Source organism: Oncorhynchus kisutch, linkage group LG2 (genome assembly GCF_002021735.2).
Source record: "Oncorhynchus kisutch isolate 150728-3 linkage group LG2, Okis_V2, whole genome shotgun sequence".
NCBI lineage: Eukaryota > Metazoa > Chordata > Actinopteri > Salmoniformes > Salmonidae > Oncorhynchus > Oncorhynchus kisutch.
Window position 1 is genome coordinate 67,111,853 of NC_034175.2, and position 14,062 is coordinate 67,125,914.

General features: G+C 43.6%; 1 protein-coding gene and 1 pseudogene across 1 annotated transcript in view; one reads left to right on the forward strand and one right to left on the reverse strand.

Moving 5' to 3' along the window:
- LOC109905114 (major facilitator superfamily domain-containing protein 9-like) overlaps nt 1-3,399 on the reverse strand; it is a 9,894-nt gene extending 6,495 nt beyond the window's left edge. The window contains exon 1 of the mRNA XM_031800241.1: nt 2,889-3,399. Within this exon, the coding sequence (XP_031656101.1) occupies nt 2,889-2,975 (87 nt within the window). The 5' untranslated portion in view covers nt 2,976-3,399. The remainder of the gene's footprint in view (nt 1-2,888) is intronic.
- On the forward strand, nt 3,210-13,366 carry LOC109905120 (transmembrane protein 182-like; annotated as a pseudogene).
- Nucleotides 13,367-14,062: the final 696 nt, after the last annotated feature.

A 14,062-nucleotide genomic window follows, 5' to 3' on the forward strand; every position in this document is an offset into this window, starting at 1 on the left:
AAAAATCGAGGGTAATAATAGTAAACAAAAACTGAGAAGAAAAATAATCATTCAAAAACAATTTAGTAAACTGAAATAAAATAATTAACAAACCCGTTTGAAAAACTAAAACTATACTGAAACTATTATCTTTGACTTCAAAACAAACTAAATTAAAACCATCATGAATTATGTACAGTTTTAGCTTTTGGGGGAAGAAATCGAATGACGTTTTCAAGCTTTGGGTGACATTGAGATTGACTTTATAATTTAAAGGTAGACTCAGTGACTACGTCATGGTGTGGTGGTAAAACTAAAGCAACAATGTCAGACACTACTATGGTTTTCCAACAGCAAAGGTTCAGATCAACGTGGCAATGTTGCCATTGTTTAATAAAAGGTTTTCTTTATAATGTCAAAGTAAACATGTATCTAACCCTTATATCACACAATCACAAACTGAAATCATAATATTTATTTGTATTGCTTTTAATCTTTTTAATGAATTTATCTTATTAACACTTTGTTCTAGCTAGCTATTTGTGTAGGTAGCTATCAAGTAAACACAATGATGGGTGTATGGGTGTACACATTGTACAATCAATTAGTGAGACCCTTATGATTGGTTGACAATAAAGCCTCCCACAATGGTGAAGGGTTGATGTTGGTGAAGAGTTGATGTTGGTGAAGAGTTGATGTTGGTGAAGAGTTGATGTTGGTGAAGAGCTGATGTTGGTGAAGAGCTGATGTTGGTGAAGAGCTGATGTTGGTGAAGAGCTGATGTTGGTGAAGAGCTGATGTTGGTGAAGAGTTGATGTTGGTGAAGAGCTGATGTTGGTGAAGAGTTAATGTTGGTGAAGAGCTGATGTTTGTGAAGAGCTGATGTTGGTGAAGAGCTGATGTTGGTGAAGAGTTGATGTTGGTGAAGAGTTGATGTTGGTGAAGAGCTGATGTTGGTGAAGAGCTGATGTTGGTGAAGAGTTGATGTTGGTGAAGAGCTGATGTTGGTGAAGAGTTGATGTTGGTGAAGAGTTGATGTTGGTGAAGAGTTGATGTTGGTGAAGAGCTGATGTTGGTGAAGAGTTGATGTTGGTGAAGAGCTGATGTTGGTGAAGAGCTGATGTTGGTGAAGAGTTGATGTTGGTGAAGAGTTGATGTTGGTGAAGAGCTGATGTTGGTGAAGAGCTGATGTTGGTGAAGAGTTGATGTTGGTGAAGAGCTGATGTTGGTGAAGAGTTGATGTTGGTGAAGAGTTGATGTTGGTGAAGAGTTGATGTTGGTGAAGAGCTGCTGCTGAGAACTTGCATTTGACTGCAGTGAAAACTTCATGACCTTTGATCACTTCATTTTTTTTTTAAAGTTAATGGTCTGTTGGCGGTTTCAAGACGATTGCTTTTGTGAAGTCGGGTCACCGCCTTTCTATGAGGATAACAATTGTCTAACTTGCACCTACATGTCTGACTTGCGCCTACATGTCTGACTTGCGCCTACATGTCTGACTTGCGCCTACATGTCTGACTTGCGCCTACATGTCTGACTTGCATGAACATTACAAAACTCATATGATGTACACACATACTGTATATGTTCAGTTTGCTAATGTGGGGTATGATGGTTGGAGACATGTTTATGTCAACATTATAAACAATGGCAACACTGCAGTCGGTTGCTTCTGCCTTACCTTTTATGCCCAGAATGTACCACACTTTGAAAGGTAGTGACCCGATTTGAGATGTGCACTATGCAAGAATTTGCTCTCACACAGTAAAAGAGTATTTGCACATGTGCACAGGGGCGCTTCACCCTACTACAACGTGGCAGATGTGAAGACCCTGATCTTCTCAGAATAACAAGTCCTTCAGAGCAAAACACAGATTTCCAAGGACTGGATTCTGCTGGACAGGTTTTTTTGACAGTGCTGTGATGGGCCTCAACCCGTCTCTTATGATCAGCTGGATCAGCATTACAGTGACTGCCTGCAGAACAATCCATTCATGCATGTTTTGGCAAATGCAGAGGCACAATGTTTAATACATTTGATGTATGTTGTGGTAGTCTGAATGTCAGGGTCTCAAATTTCATATATGATGGAACCGCCTAAACCATAATCAATATTTGACATAGCATAAAAGCCCCTAATGTCATGATATAGCCCCTGTAAAGTTAAAAAACTGATGTCATCAGCAAGCATTTACCTCAACTATCAGGTTCAATGTCCAATGTGAGAGCACTGCTCTCTCTCTCTCTCTCTCTCACTCTCTCTCTCTCACACTCTCTCTCTTTGTCCCCCTCTCTCTCTCTGTCCCCCCCCCTCTCTCTGTCCCCCTCTCTCTCCCTATCCCCCCCTCTCTCTCTGTCCCCCTCTCTCTCTCCCCCTCTCTATCTCTCTCTCTCTCTCTCTCTCTCTCCCTATCCCCCCCTCTCTCTCTGTCCCCCCCTCTCTCTCTGTCCCCCTCTCTATCTCTCTCTCTCTCTCTCCCTTTTAGACTCCATAAGATACACTGTTGCTAAAATTCTAATAGTTTGTCTAATTTCAGTTTATGTGACAAAAAATTCATATATCGTGTAGATAATCATTTTACCATCTAAACTGGTGTGAATGATCTTTTCCATAACCAAATATATTGTATTGTTAGCTGTTTGAAGCTGCTGTACAAAACTGAAAGTAAAATCTAAACTAAACTTAAGAAAAAACTAAACTTAAGAATAAGAGACATAAACATATCGCACATAGAACAGATCTACCGCTTCTTAAACTTGCTTTCAAAGGCAATTACATATTTATAACTCATACTGTATTTCTATGTGCATTTGGTCGGGTCGCCCAAAAAGTTACGTATTTAAAGCGTGACTTCAATACTTTCGTGTTCAAATGTAACCTTCAAAAAAGGTTACAATGTTGCACTTACCATGAACCCCACCACATAGATACATTGTATAATTCTTGTTCGTCTCCTTGGTGTTTGATTTAATATGCAACATTTTGAGTTCTTCATTCTCCCGTGACAGCACGCTACGGGTCGATGCGGAAGCGCTTACTGTCATCTACAGTGCCGATCAACCATAGCGAAAAACACCCTGCAGTCTCGGGAATATTCGCTCTCTTCAGGGGTGTTCGTGTTCAATTTAACTTCCAACCACCTCAATTCAAACTTTTGAGGATGTACCGATATTGTCATATTTGGCAGAAAATAGCGTCCATTTAATCAAAGTGGATTCATTGAAGCGTCATGTGGATGATTGACCTGCTGGGGTCTAGTCTCGTCCCATTTGGCGCACCGAGAGATCTACCAGGTGGTATCGACCTGATGTCAGACAGTAAACCAAGCGCTGTATTTAATATCTGTCAGTCGTTCTAATACAGCAACTCTCTCAGCAAGACTCTCAGTTGGACTCTGTGCTAGTATGCATACCTTCTGTGTGTCTTGCTATGACTGCGTAAACGTGTCTGCAGTTATTAAATCATTACTTTAACAGTTAGTGTGAAAGTAACGTGAGGGAGATCGCAGGCGCGTGAAGTCAGGTGTATTATTTACAGCTCGGTGTTCAGTGTTCAGCGGTCGACATGAAAACAAATAGATCCAGAATATTAAGCATAAACTAGAATAAACTTTTCTCTACAACACTATTCTCAGTGTACTACAGCTATTTATCTTTGTGCTGCTTTTGCTGAAAAATGACATGTTCTGACTGTGCAAGGCTGGCGCAAAGCCACATCGTCACAGGTAGATGCACTGATTATTAACGGCATCAATAGTATGCAATAGGCCTATAAAGGCTTTGATGGTGTAGTAGATGTTTAAATAAGGATGTTTTATGGTTGCTTCTAGTCCACCTACTGGACGTGGCTGGAACATTAAATGCTTCCCATTCTCACTACGCATTCCACTTTTCTAGCGTGTCCTTAATCGCAGGAAAAACATCAGGGACAGACTGATATTCTGAAAAAGGTACAGGGATTGGACTGCTGAGGACTGGGGTAAAGTTATTTTCTCTGATGAATCCCCTTTCCGATTCTTTGGGGCATCCGGAAAAAAAGCTTGTCTGGAGAAGACGAGGTGAGCGCTACCATCAGTCCTGTGTCATGTCAACAGTAAATCATCCTGAGACCATTCATGTGTGGGGTTGCTTCTCAGCCAAGGGAGTGGACTCATTCACAATTGTTCATAAGAACACAGCCATGAATAAAGAATTGTTCCAACACATCCTCTTCTCCCAACCATCCAGGAACAGTTTGGTGACGAACAATGTCTTTTCCAGCATGATGGAGCACCTTGCCATAAGACAAAAGTGATAACTAAGTGGCTCGGGGAAGAAAACATTGATATTTTGGGTCCATGGCCAGGAATCTCCCCAGACCTTAATCCCATTGAGAACTTGTGGTCAATCCTCAAGAGGCGGGTGGACAAACAAAACCCCACAAATTCTGACAAACTCCAAGCCAAACCAATACACGCAGTCAGTCAGGAAAGCTAAGGCCAGCTTCTTCAGGCAGAAGTTTGCATCCTGTAGCTCCAACTCCAAAAAGTTCTGGGACACTGTGAAGTCCATGGAGAACAAGAGCACCTCCTCCCAGCTGCCCACTGCACTGAGGCTAGGTAACACGGTCACCACTGATAAATCCATGATTATCGAAAACTTCAATAAGCATTTCTCAACGGCTGGCCATGCCTTCCGCCTGGCTACTTCAACCTCGGCCAACAGCTCCGCCCCCCCCGCAGCTCCTCGCCCAAGCCTCTCCAGGTTCTCCTTTACCCAAATCCAGATAGCAGATGTTCTGAAAGAGCTGCAAAACCTGGACCCGTACAAATCAGCTGGGCTTGACAATCTGGACCCTCTATTTCTGAAACTATCTGCCACCATTGTCGCAACCCCTATTACCAGCCTGTTCAACCTCTCTTTCATATCGTCTGAGATCCCCAAGGATTGGAAAGCTGCCGCAGTCATCCCCCTCTTCAAAGGGGGAGACACCCTGGACCCAAACTGTTACAGACCTATATCCATCCTGCCCTGCCTATCTAAGGTCTTCGAAAGCCAAGTCAACAAACAGGTCACTGACCATCTCGAATCCCACCGTACCTTCTCCGCTGTGCAATCTGGTTTCCGAGCCGGTCATGGGTGCACCTCAGCCACACTCAAGGTACTAAACGATATCATAACCGCCATCGATAAAAGACAGTACTGTGCAGCCGTCTTCATCGACCTTGCCAAGGCTTTCGACTCTGTCAATCACCATATTCTTATCGGCAGACTCAGTAGCCTCGGTTTTTCGGATGACTGCCTTGCCTGGTTCACCAATTACTTTGCAGACAGAGTTCCGTGTGTCAAATCGGAGGGCATGCTGTCCGGTCCTCTGGCAGTCTCTATGGGGGTGCCACAGGGTTCAATTCTCGGGCCGACTCTTTTCTCTGTGTATATCAATGATGTTGCTCTTGCTGCGGGCGATTCCCTGATCCACCTCTACGCAGACGACACCATTCTATATACTTTCGGCCCGTCTTTGGACACTGTGCTATCTAACCTCCAAACAAGCTTCAATGCCATACAGCACTCCTTCCGTGGCCTCCAACTGCTCTTAAACGCTAGTAAAACCAAATGCATGCTTTTCAACCGGTCGCTGCCTGCATCCGCATGCCCGACTAGCATCACCACCCTGGATGGTTCCGACCTAGAATATGTGGACGTCTATAAGTACCTAGGTGTCTGGCTAGACTGCAAACTCTCCTTCCAGACTCATATCAAACATCTCCAATCGAAAATCAAATCAAGAGTCGGCTTTCTATTCCGCAACAAAGCCTCCTTCACTCACGCCGCCAAGCTTACCCTAGTAAAACTGACTATCCTACCGATCCTCGACTTCGGCGATGTCATCTACAAAATGGCTTCCAACACTCTACTCAGCAAACTGGATGCAGTCTATCACAGTGCCATCCGTTTTGTCACTAAAGCACCTTATACCACCCACCACTGCGACTTGTATGCTCTAGTCGGCTGGCCCTCGCTACATATTCGTCGCCAGACCCACTGGCTCCAGGTCATCTACAAGTCCATGCTAGGTAAAGCTCCGCCTTATCTCAGCTCACTGGTTACGATGGCAACACCCATCCGTAGCACACGCTCCAGCAGGTGTATCTCACTGTTCATCCCTAAAGCCAACACCTCATTTGGCCGCCTTTCGTTCCAGTACTCTGCTGCCTGTGACTGGAACGAATTGCAAAAATCGCTGAAGTTGGAGACTTTTATCTCCCTCACCAACTTCAAACATCAGCTATCTGAGCAGCTAACCGATCGCTGCAGCTGCACATAGTCTATTGGTAAATAGCCCACCCTTTTCACCTACCTCATCCCCATACTGTTTTTATTTATTTACTTTTCTGCTCTTTTGCACACCAATATCTCTACCTGTACATGACCATCTGATCATTCATCACTCCAGTGTTAATCTGCAAAATTGTAATTATTTGCCTACCTCCTCATGCCTTTTGCACACATTGTATATAGACTCCCCCTTTGTTTTCTACTGTGTTATTGACTTGTTAATTGTTTACTCCATGTGTAACTCTTTGTTGTCTGCTCACACTGCTATGCTTTATCTTGGCCAGGTCGCAGTTGCAAATGAGAACTTGTTCTCAACTAGCCTACCTGGTTAAATAAAGGTGTTCTCAACTAGCCTACCTGGTTAAATAAAGGTTAAATAAAAAAATAAAATAAAAAAGAATGGTCTGCCATCAATCAGGATGTGGCCCAGAAGTTAATTGACATTGTCACGTCCTGACCTTAGTTCCTTTTTATGTCTATATTTTAGTTTGGTCAGGGCGTGAGTTGGGGTGGATATTCTATGTTTGTTCTGTGTGTTATAGTTCTATGTGTTTGGCGGGGTATGGTTCCCAATCAGATGCAGCTGTCAATCGTTGTCTCTGATTGAGAACCATACTTAGGTAGCCTGTTCCCACCTGGTGTTTGTGGGTAGTTGTTTTTCTGTATTTGTGTTTTCACCATAAAGAACTGTTTCGATTTTCATTTCTTTCCCTCACTTTGTTATTTTGTATTTTTCGTGTTCTGATATAATACATTTAACATGGACACTTACCACGCTGCATTTTGGTCCGATCCTTCCTACTCCTCATCAGACGAAGAAGAAGTTAGTTACAGACAGCATGCCGGGGTGGATTGCAGAGGACAGGGTCAACACGGCAAATATTGACTCTGGGCATCAACTTCATATAATTGTCAATAAAAGCCTTTGACACTTATGAAATGCCGGTAATTAAACGTCAGTATTCCATAGTAACGTCTAAAGACACTGAAGCAGCAAACTTTGTGAACATTAATATTTGTGTCATTCTCAACACTTTTGGCCACGACTGTTTTTTTTATCCAGTTACTTTCAAAGAGGGACAATGGGGGATAAAAATATCTGTTTATTTCCTTATTAGAGGAGATGAAATAAAAGCCGATAGCACTGTACTAATTAGGCTGTCTTCCTATGTTCTCAGTGGTAGCACTGTGCTAACTAGGCTGTCTTCCTATGTTCTCAGTGGTAGCACTGTGCTAATTAGGCTGTCTTCCTATGTTCTTAGTGGTAGCACTGTGCTAATTAGGCTGTCTTCCTATGTTCTCAGTGGTAGCACTGTGCTAACTAGGCTGTCTTCCTATGTTCTCAGTGGTAGCACTGTGCTAATTAGGCTGTCTTCCTATGTTCTTAGTGGTAGCACTGTGCTAATTAGGCTGTCTTCCTATGTTCTCAGTGGTAGCACTGTGCTCATTAGGCTGTCTTCCTATGTTCTCAGTGGTAGCACTGTGCTAATTAGGCTGTCTTCCTATGTTCTCAGTGGTAGCACTGTGCTCATTAGGCTGTCTTCCTATGTTCTCAGTGGTAGCACTGTGCTAATTAGGCTGTCTTCCTATGTTCTCAGTGGTAGCACTGTGCTAATTAGGCTGTCTTCCTATGTTCTTAGTGGTAGCACTGTGCTAATTAGGCTGTCTTCCTATGTTCTCAGTGGTAGCACTGTGCTAATTAGGCTGTCTTCCTATGTTCTCAGTGGTAGCACTGTGCTAATTAGGCTGTCTTCCTATGTTCACAGTGGTAGCACTGTACTAATTAGGCTGTCTTCCTATGTTCTCAGTGGTAGCACTGTGCTAATTAGGCTGTCTTCCTATGTTCACAGTGGTAGCACTGTACTAATTAGGCTGTCTTCCTATGTTCTCAGTGGTAGCACTGTGCTAATTAGGCTGTCTTCCTATGTTCTCAGTGGTAGCACTGTGCTAATTAGGCTGTCTTCCTATGTTCTCAGTGGTAGCACTGTGCTAACTAGGCTGTCTTCCTATGTTCTCAGTGGTAGCACTGTGCTAATTAGGCTGTCTTCCTATGTTCTTAGTGGTAGCTCTGTGCTAATTAGGCTGTCTTCCTATGTTCTCAGTGGTAGCACTGTGCAAACTAGGCTGTCTTCCTATGTTCTCAGTGGTAGCACTGTGCTAATTAGGCTGTCTTCCTATGTTCTTAGTGGTAGCACTGTGCTAATTAGGCTGTCTTCCTATGTTCTCAGTGGTAGCACTGTGCTCATTAGGCTGTCTTCCTATGTTCTCAATGGTAGCACTGTGCTAATTAGGCTGTCTTCCTATGTTCTCAGTGGTAGCACTGTGCTAATTAGGCTGTCTTCCTATGTTCTTAGTGGTAGCACTGTGCTAATTAGGCTGTCTTCCTATGTTCTCAGTGGTAGCACTGTGCTAATTAGGCTGTCTTCCTATGTTCTCAGTGGTAGCACTGTGCTAATTAGGCTGTCTTCCTATGTTCACAGTGGTAGCACTGTGCTAACTAGGCTGTCTTCCTATGTTCTCAGTGGTAGCACTGTGCTAATTAGGCTGTCTTCCTATGTTCTCAGTGGTAGCACTGTGCTAATTAGGCTGTCTTCCTATGTTCTCAGTGGTAGCACTGTGCTAATTAGGCTGTCTTCCTATGTTCTCAGTGGTAGCACTGTGCTAATTAAGCTGTCTTCCTATGTTCTTAGTGGTAGCACTGTGCTAATTAGGCTGTCTTCCTATGTTCTCAGTGGTAGCACTGTGCTAATTAGGCTGTCTTCCTATGTTCTCAGTGGTAGCACTGTGCTAATTAGGCTGTCTTCCTATGTTCTCAGTGGTAGCACTGTGCTAATTAGGCTGTTTTCCTATGTTCTCAGTGGTAGCACTGTGCTAACTAGGCTGTCTTCCTATGTTCTCAGCGGTAGCACTGTGCTAATTAGGCTGTCTTCCTATGTTCTCAGTGGTAGCACTGTGCTAATTAGGCTGTCTTCCTATGTTCTCAGTGGTAGCACTGTGCTAATTAGGCTGTCTTCCTATGTTCTCAGTGGTAGCACTGTGCTAACTAGGCTGTCTTCCTATGTTCTCAGTGGTAGCACTGTGCTAATTAGGCTGTCTTCCTATGTTCTCAGTGGTAGCACTGTGCTAATTAGGCTGTCTTCCTATGTTCTCAGTGGTAGCACTGTGCTAACTAGGCTGTCTTCCTATGTTCTCAGTGGTAGCACTGTGCTAATTAGGCTGTCTTCCTATGTTCTCAGTGGTAGCACTGTGCTAATTAGGCTGTCTTCCTATGTTCTCAGTGGTAGCACTGTGCTAATTAGGCTGTCTTCCTATGTTCTCAGTGGTAGCACTGTGCTAATTAGGCTGTCTTCCTATGTTCTCAGTGGTAGCACTGTGCTAACTAGGCTGTCTTCCTATGTTCTCAGTGGTAGCACTGTGCTAATTAGGCTGTCTTCCTATGTTCTCAGTGGTAGCACTGTGCTAATTAGGCTGTCTTCCTATGTTCTCAGTGGTAGCACTGTGCTAACTAGGCTGTCTTCCTATGTTCTCAGTGGTAGCACTGTGCTAATTAGGCTGTCTTCCTATGTTCTCAGTGGTAGCACTGTGCTAATTAGGCTGTCTTCCTATGTTCTCAGTGGTAGCACTGTGCTAATTAGGCTGTCTTCCTATGTTCTCAGTGGTAGCACTGTGCTAATTAGGCTGTCTTCCTATGTTCTCAGTGGTAGCACTGTGCTAATTAGGCTGTCTTCCTATGGGCGATGTGCTAAATATCCCTGTGTGTGTGTGTGTGTGTGTGTGTCTATGTGTTATATATCCCTCTTACATGCTAATGAGCAGCAAGCTCTCCTCAGTTGGGCCTCCGCCATAGAGGGTAGGAACACTTTATCCCTACCTATATGTACATATCTACCTCAATTACCTCGTTCCCCTACACATTGACTCAGTACTGGTACCCTCTATATATAGCCAAGTTATAGTTACTCATTGTGCATTTATTCCCTGTGCTATTATTTTGAAATGTTTATATTATTGATATATTTTTATCACTGCATTGTTGGGAAGAGACTGTAAACAAACATTTCACTGTTAGTCTACACCTGTTGTTTACCAAGCATGTGACAAATAAGTTTAGATTTTATTTGAACATGGAGGTCTGGTGAGGTTTTTATGCTTAACATATTGTAGTCCAATTTTACTTCGTATTTACAATAGCCCACTAATTACCTGTGTAGTAGTCATGAAATAATGGCAAAGTATTTACTTTTTGGTGTTATTGGGATTCAGGGGGAAACAGCAGGGGCGGGGCAAGGCAAGGCGAGGCGGGGCGAGGCGGGGCGGGGCGAGGTACAGTTCAACAAAAATCCAGAAAATCACATTGTATGATTTTTAAGTAATTCATTTGCATTTTATTGCATGACATAAGTATTTGATCACCTACCAACCAGTAAGAATTCCGGCTCTCACAGACCTGTTCGTTTTTCTTTAAGAAGCCCTCCTGTTCTCCACTCATTACCTGTATTAACTGCACCTGTTTGAACTCGTTACCTGTATAAAAGACACCTGTCCACACACTCAATCAAACAGACTCCAACCTCTCCACAATGATTAGAGAGCTGTGTAAGGACATCAGGGATAAAATTGTAGACCTGCACAAGGCTGGGATGGGCTACAGGACAATGGGCAAGCAGCTTGGTGAGAAGGCAACAATTGTTGGTGCAATTTTTTGAAAATGGAAGAAGTTCAAGATGAAGGTCAATCACCCTCGGTCTGGGGCTCCATGCAAGATCTCACCTCGTGAGGCATCAATGATCATGAGGAAGGTGAGGGATCAGCCCAGAACTACACGGCAGGACCTGGTCAATGACCTGAAGAGAGCTGGGACCACAGTCTCAAAGAGAACCATTAGTAACACACTACGCCGTCATGGATTAAAATCCTGCAGCGCACGCAAGGTCCCCCTGCTCAAGCCAGCGCATGTCCAGGCCCGTCTGAAGTTTGCCAATGACCATCTGGATGATCCAGAGGAGGAATGGGAGAAGGTCATGTGGTCTGATGAGACACAAAAATAGCTTTTTGGTCTAAACTCCACTCGCCGTGTTTGGAGGAAGAAGAAGGATGAGTACAACTCCAAGAACACCATCCCAACCGTGAAACATGGAGGTGGAAACATCATTCTTTGGGGATGCTTTTCTGCAAAGGGGACAGGATGACTGCACCGTATTGAGGGGAGGATGGATGGGGCCATGTATCGCCAGATCTTGGCCAACAATCTCCTTCCCTCAGTAAGAGCATTGAAGATGGGTCGCGGCTGGGTCTTCCAGCATGACAACGACCCGAAACACACAGCCAGGGCAACTAAGGAGTGGCTCCGTAAGAAGCATCTCAAGGTCCTGGAGTGGCCTAGCCAGTTCCCAGACCTGAACCCAATAGAAAATATTTGGCGGTAGCTGAAAGTTCGTATTGCCCAGCGACAGCCCCGAAACCTGAAGGATCTGGAGAAGGTCTGTATGGAGGATTGGGCAAAAATCCCTGCTGCAGTGTGTGCAAACCTGGTCAAGAACTACAGGAAACGTATGATCTCTGTAATAAAAATCATACAATGTAATTTTCAGGATTTTTGTTTTAGATTCCGTCTCTCACAGTTGAAGTGTACCTATGATAAAATTACATACCTCTACATGCTTTGTAAGTAGGAAAACCTGCAAAATCGGAAGTGTATCAAATACTTGTTCTCATCACTGTAATATATATATATATATATATACATACATACATACATACATACATACATACATACATACATACATACATACATACATGTGTGTGTGTGTGTATATGTGCTTGTTTATCTCTCACTAGCCAATCAGCCCCACTCTAAAGTCTGAACACACGCCTACCTCTTCCCATTTCCAGTGTCTCAACAGACTCACAATGCCACTACATATGACTCTGCAATCAGTAAGTGCTTATCTTTGTGTGTATATTATATGTAATTTACATATAATACATGTAGCCTACTATGAGATTCTGAGATTGTCCACATGTGTTTGTTGGTATATTCAAATTAATGTCAGCCTATCATTCTGTTACTATTTGTTCTATGTTCTAACAATGATTGACATTCGTCTCATACAGTCTACAGAGGCTTCTGGAGTATCTTCATGCTAATTGGTGTGGCTGCCGTCGTAATAGGCGGGTTTTTTATCATCTGTGCTGCCCCATTCGCCAGTCACCGTCTATATAAGGCTGGGGGCGGCCTCTTCCTGATGTCCGGTGAGTCGTTGGCCGATAACCACCATATTAGTGCAATACTTTTCACCAGAGTTTGAGGATACATTTCAGGATACACAACATAGGATACGATTGAGCTAAACAGTTTCCCTCTGTTGAACGGATGTACAAAGATGAAAAGCTCATGAATACCATCAATAATACAAATACCTGCTGCAGCCAGTCTGATACAGTCTCTCTATCTCTCTCTGTTTCTTCTCCCAATCACCACCTCTCCGCCTACCTTTCTCTGCCATCATCCCTCTCTCTCTCTCTCTCTCACACACACACACACCTCTTCAACCTTGCCTATCTCTCTCTCCCCCTCCCCTCCCTTCCCTCAGCTCTGTTCCTGCTGGGTGTGGTGTGGATGTCTGTGCTGTGGGTGGAGTTGATGGACGTGGTGCAGTTCTCCGTGGACCACCAGCGCTCCTTTGTGCCCCACCTTTGACCTCACCATCCACTACGGCCTGTCCTTCTTCGCCCCCGTCGGCATCTCCTTCTGCCTGCTGGCCGGACTCCTCTTCCTCCTCATTGGCCGGTCCGTACAGATGCAGTATCACTGATTGGTGTTGCCGTGACGATAGGGGGAGGCTTCCGAAACTCTGCAACAGGTTCGGGGCCAATTCTATTTCCATTCCTTTAATTCAGTATGTCAACTGAAATTCCACATTCCTCTCGTAGAGAAGCATTGAGATACATTTGAATTGGAATTTCAGTTTACTTCCTGAATTGACTGAATTTCCAAATAATTGACTCCAACCCTGCTCTGTAACTTCAAGAATGTGTTGAAAATCTCTGCGTTCTGTCAATCATCCACCAATAGAATAAACTCTGTGGTGTCACTGATTTGACTGGTTACATTGACATGTTTCAGTCACTGCCAGTGTTTGACAGAGTTCCACCTAGTGACACCCTATACCCCCATATTAGTGCACTACTTTTCACCAGAGTTTCTATAGGGAATAGGGCACCATTTGAGAAACAGCCAAGTCCTAAATTCCTTCACCTGAAACATACAGTACTGGGAGACACAGGATTGGTTGGTTGAAACGCGGCAGCGGATGTTGGTGATTTGCTTATGCAGGCTGTCTGCAGTCACATGTCAGATGTTGCCGTAGCAGCGAGTAGGAAATGACGATGATAAGGGATCAGGAAGAGTGTTTTGTTTGGGAGTTCTTTCTCTTTGTATTGGTATCCTTAGTCAAATGGTTTTTAGAAGGCTGCTACTGAGTGTGTTGAGTTGTCCTTTAACATAAATGAAGGGTGAACAAGTCACTTTATATGCTGTAGATGTGGTTACCACTTTTAGAAATGGAAAACATGTGTATTCCTTTTTCAATTATTAACACATTTTGATAGGAAATGTGAATGCCTCACCGTGATAGAAGACCCTGCACTGTCAGTTTAGTCCTTATTTCTGGTCAAACCAGCCAATCAGATATCTTAGTGCCTTCTGAGAAAAACGTGTGTTATAGTGAATTAATGGTTAATATAAGAGCCATATATTTAGACT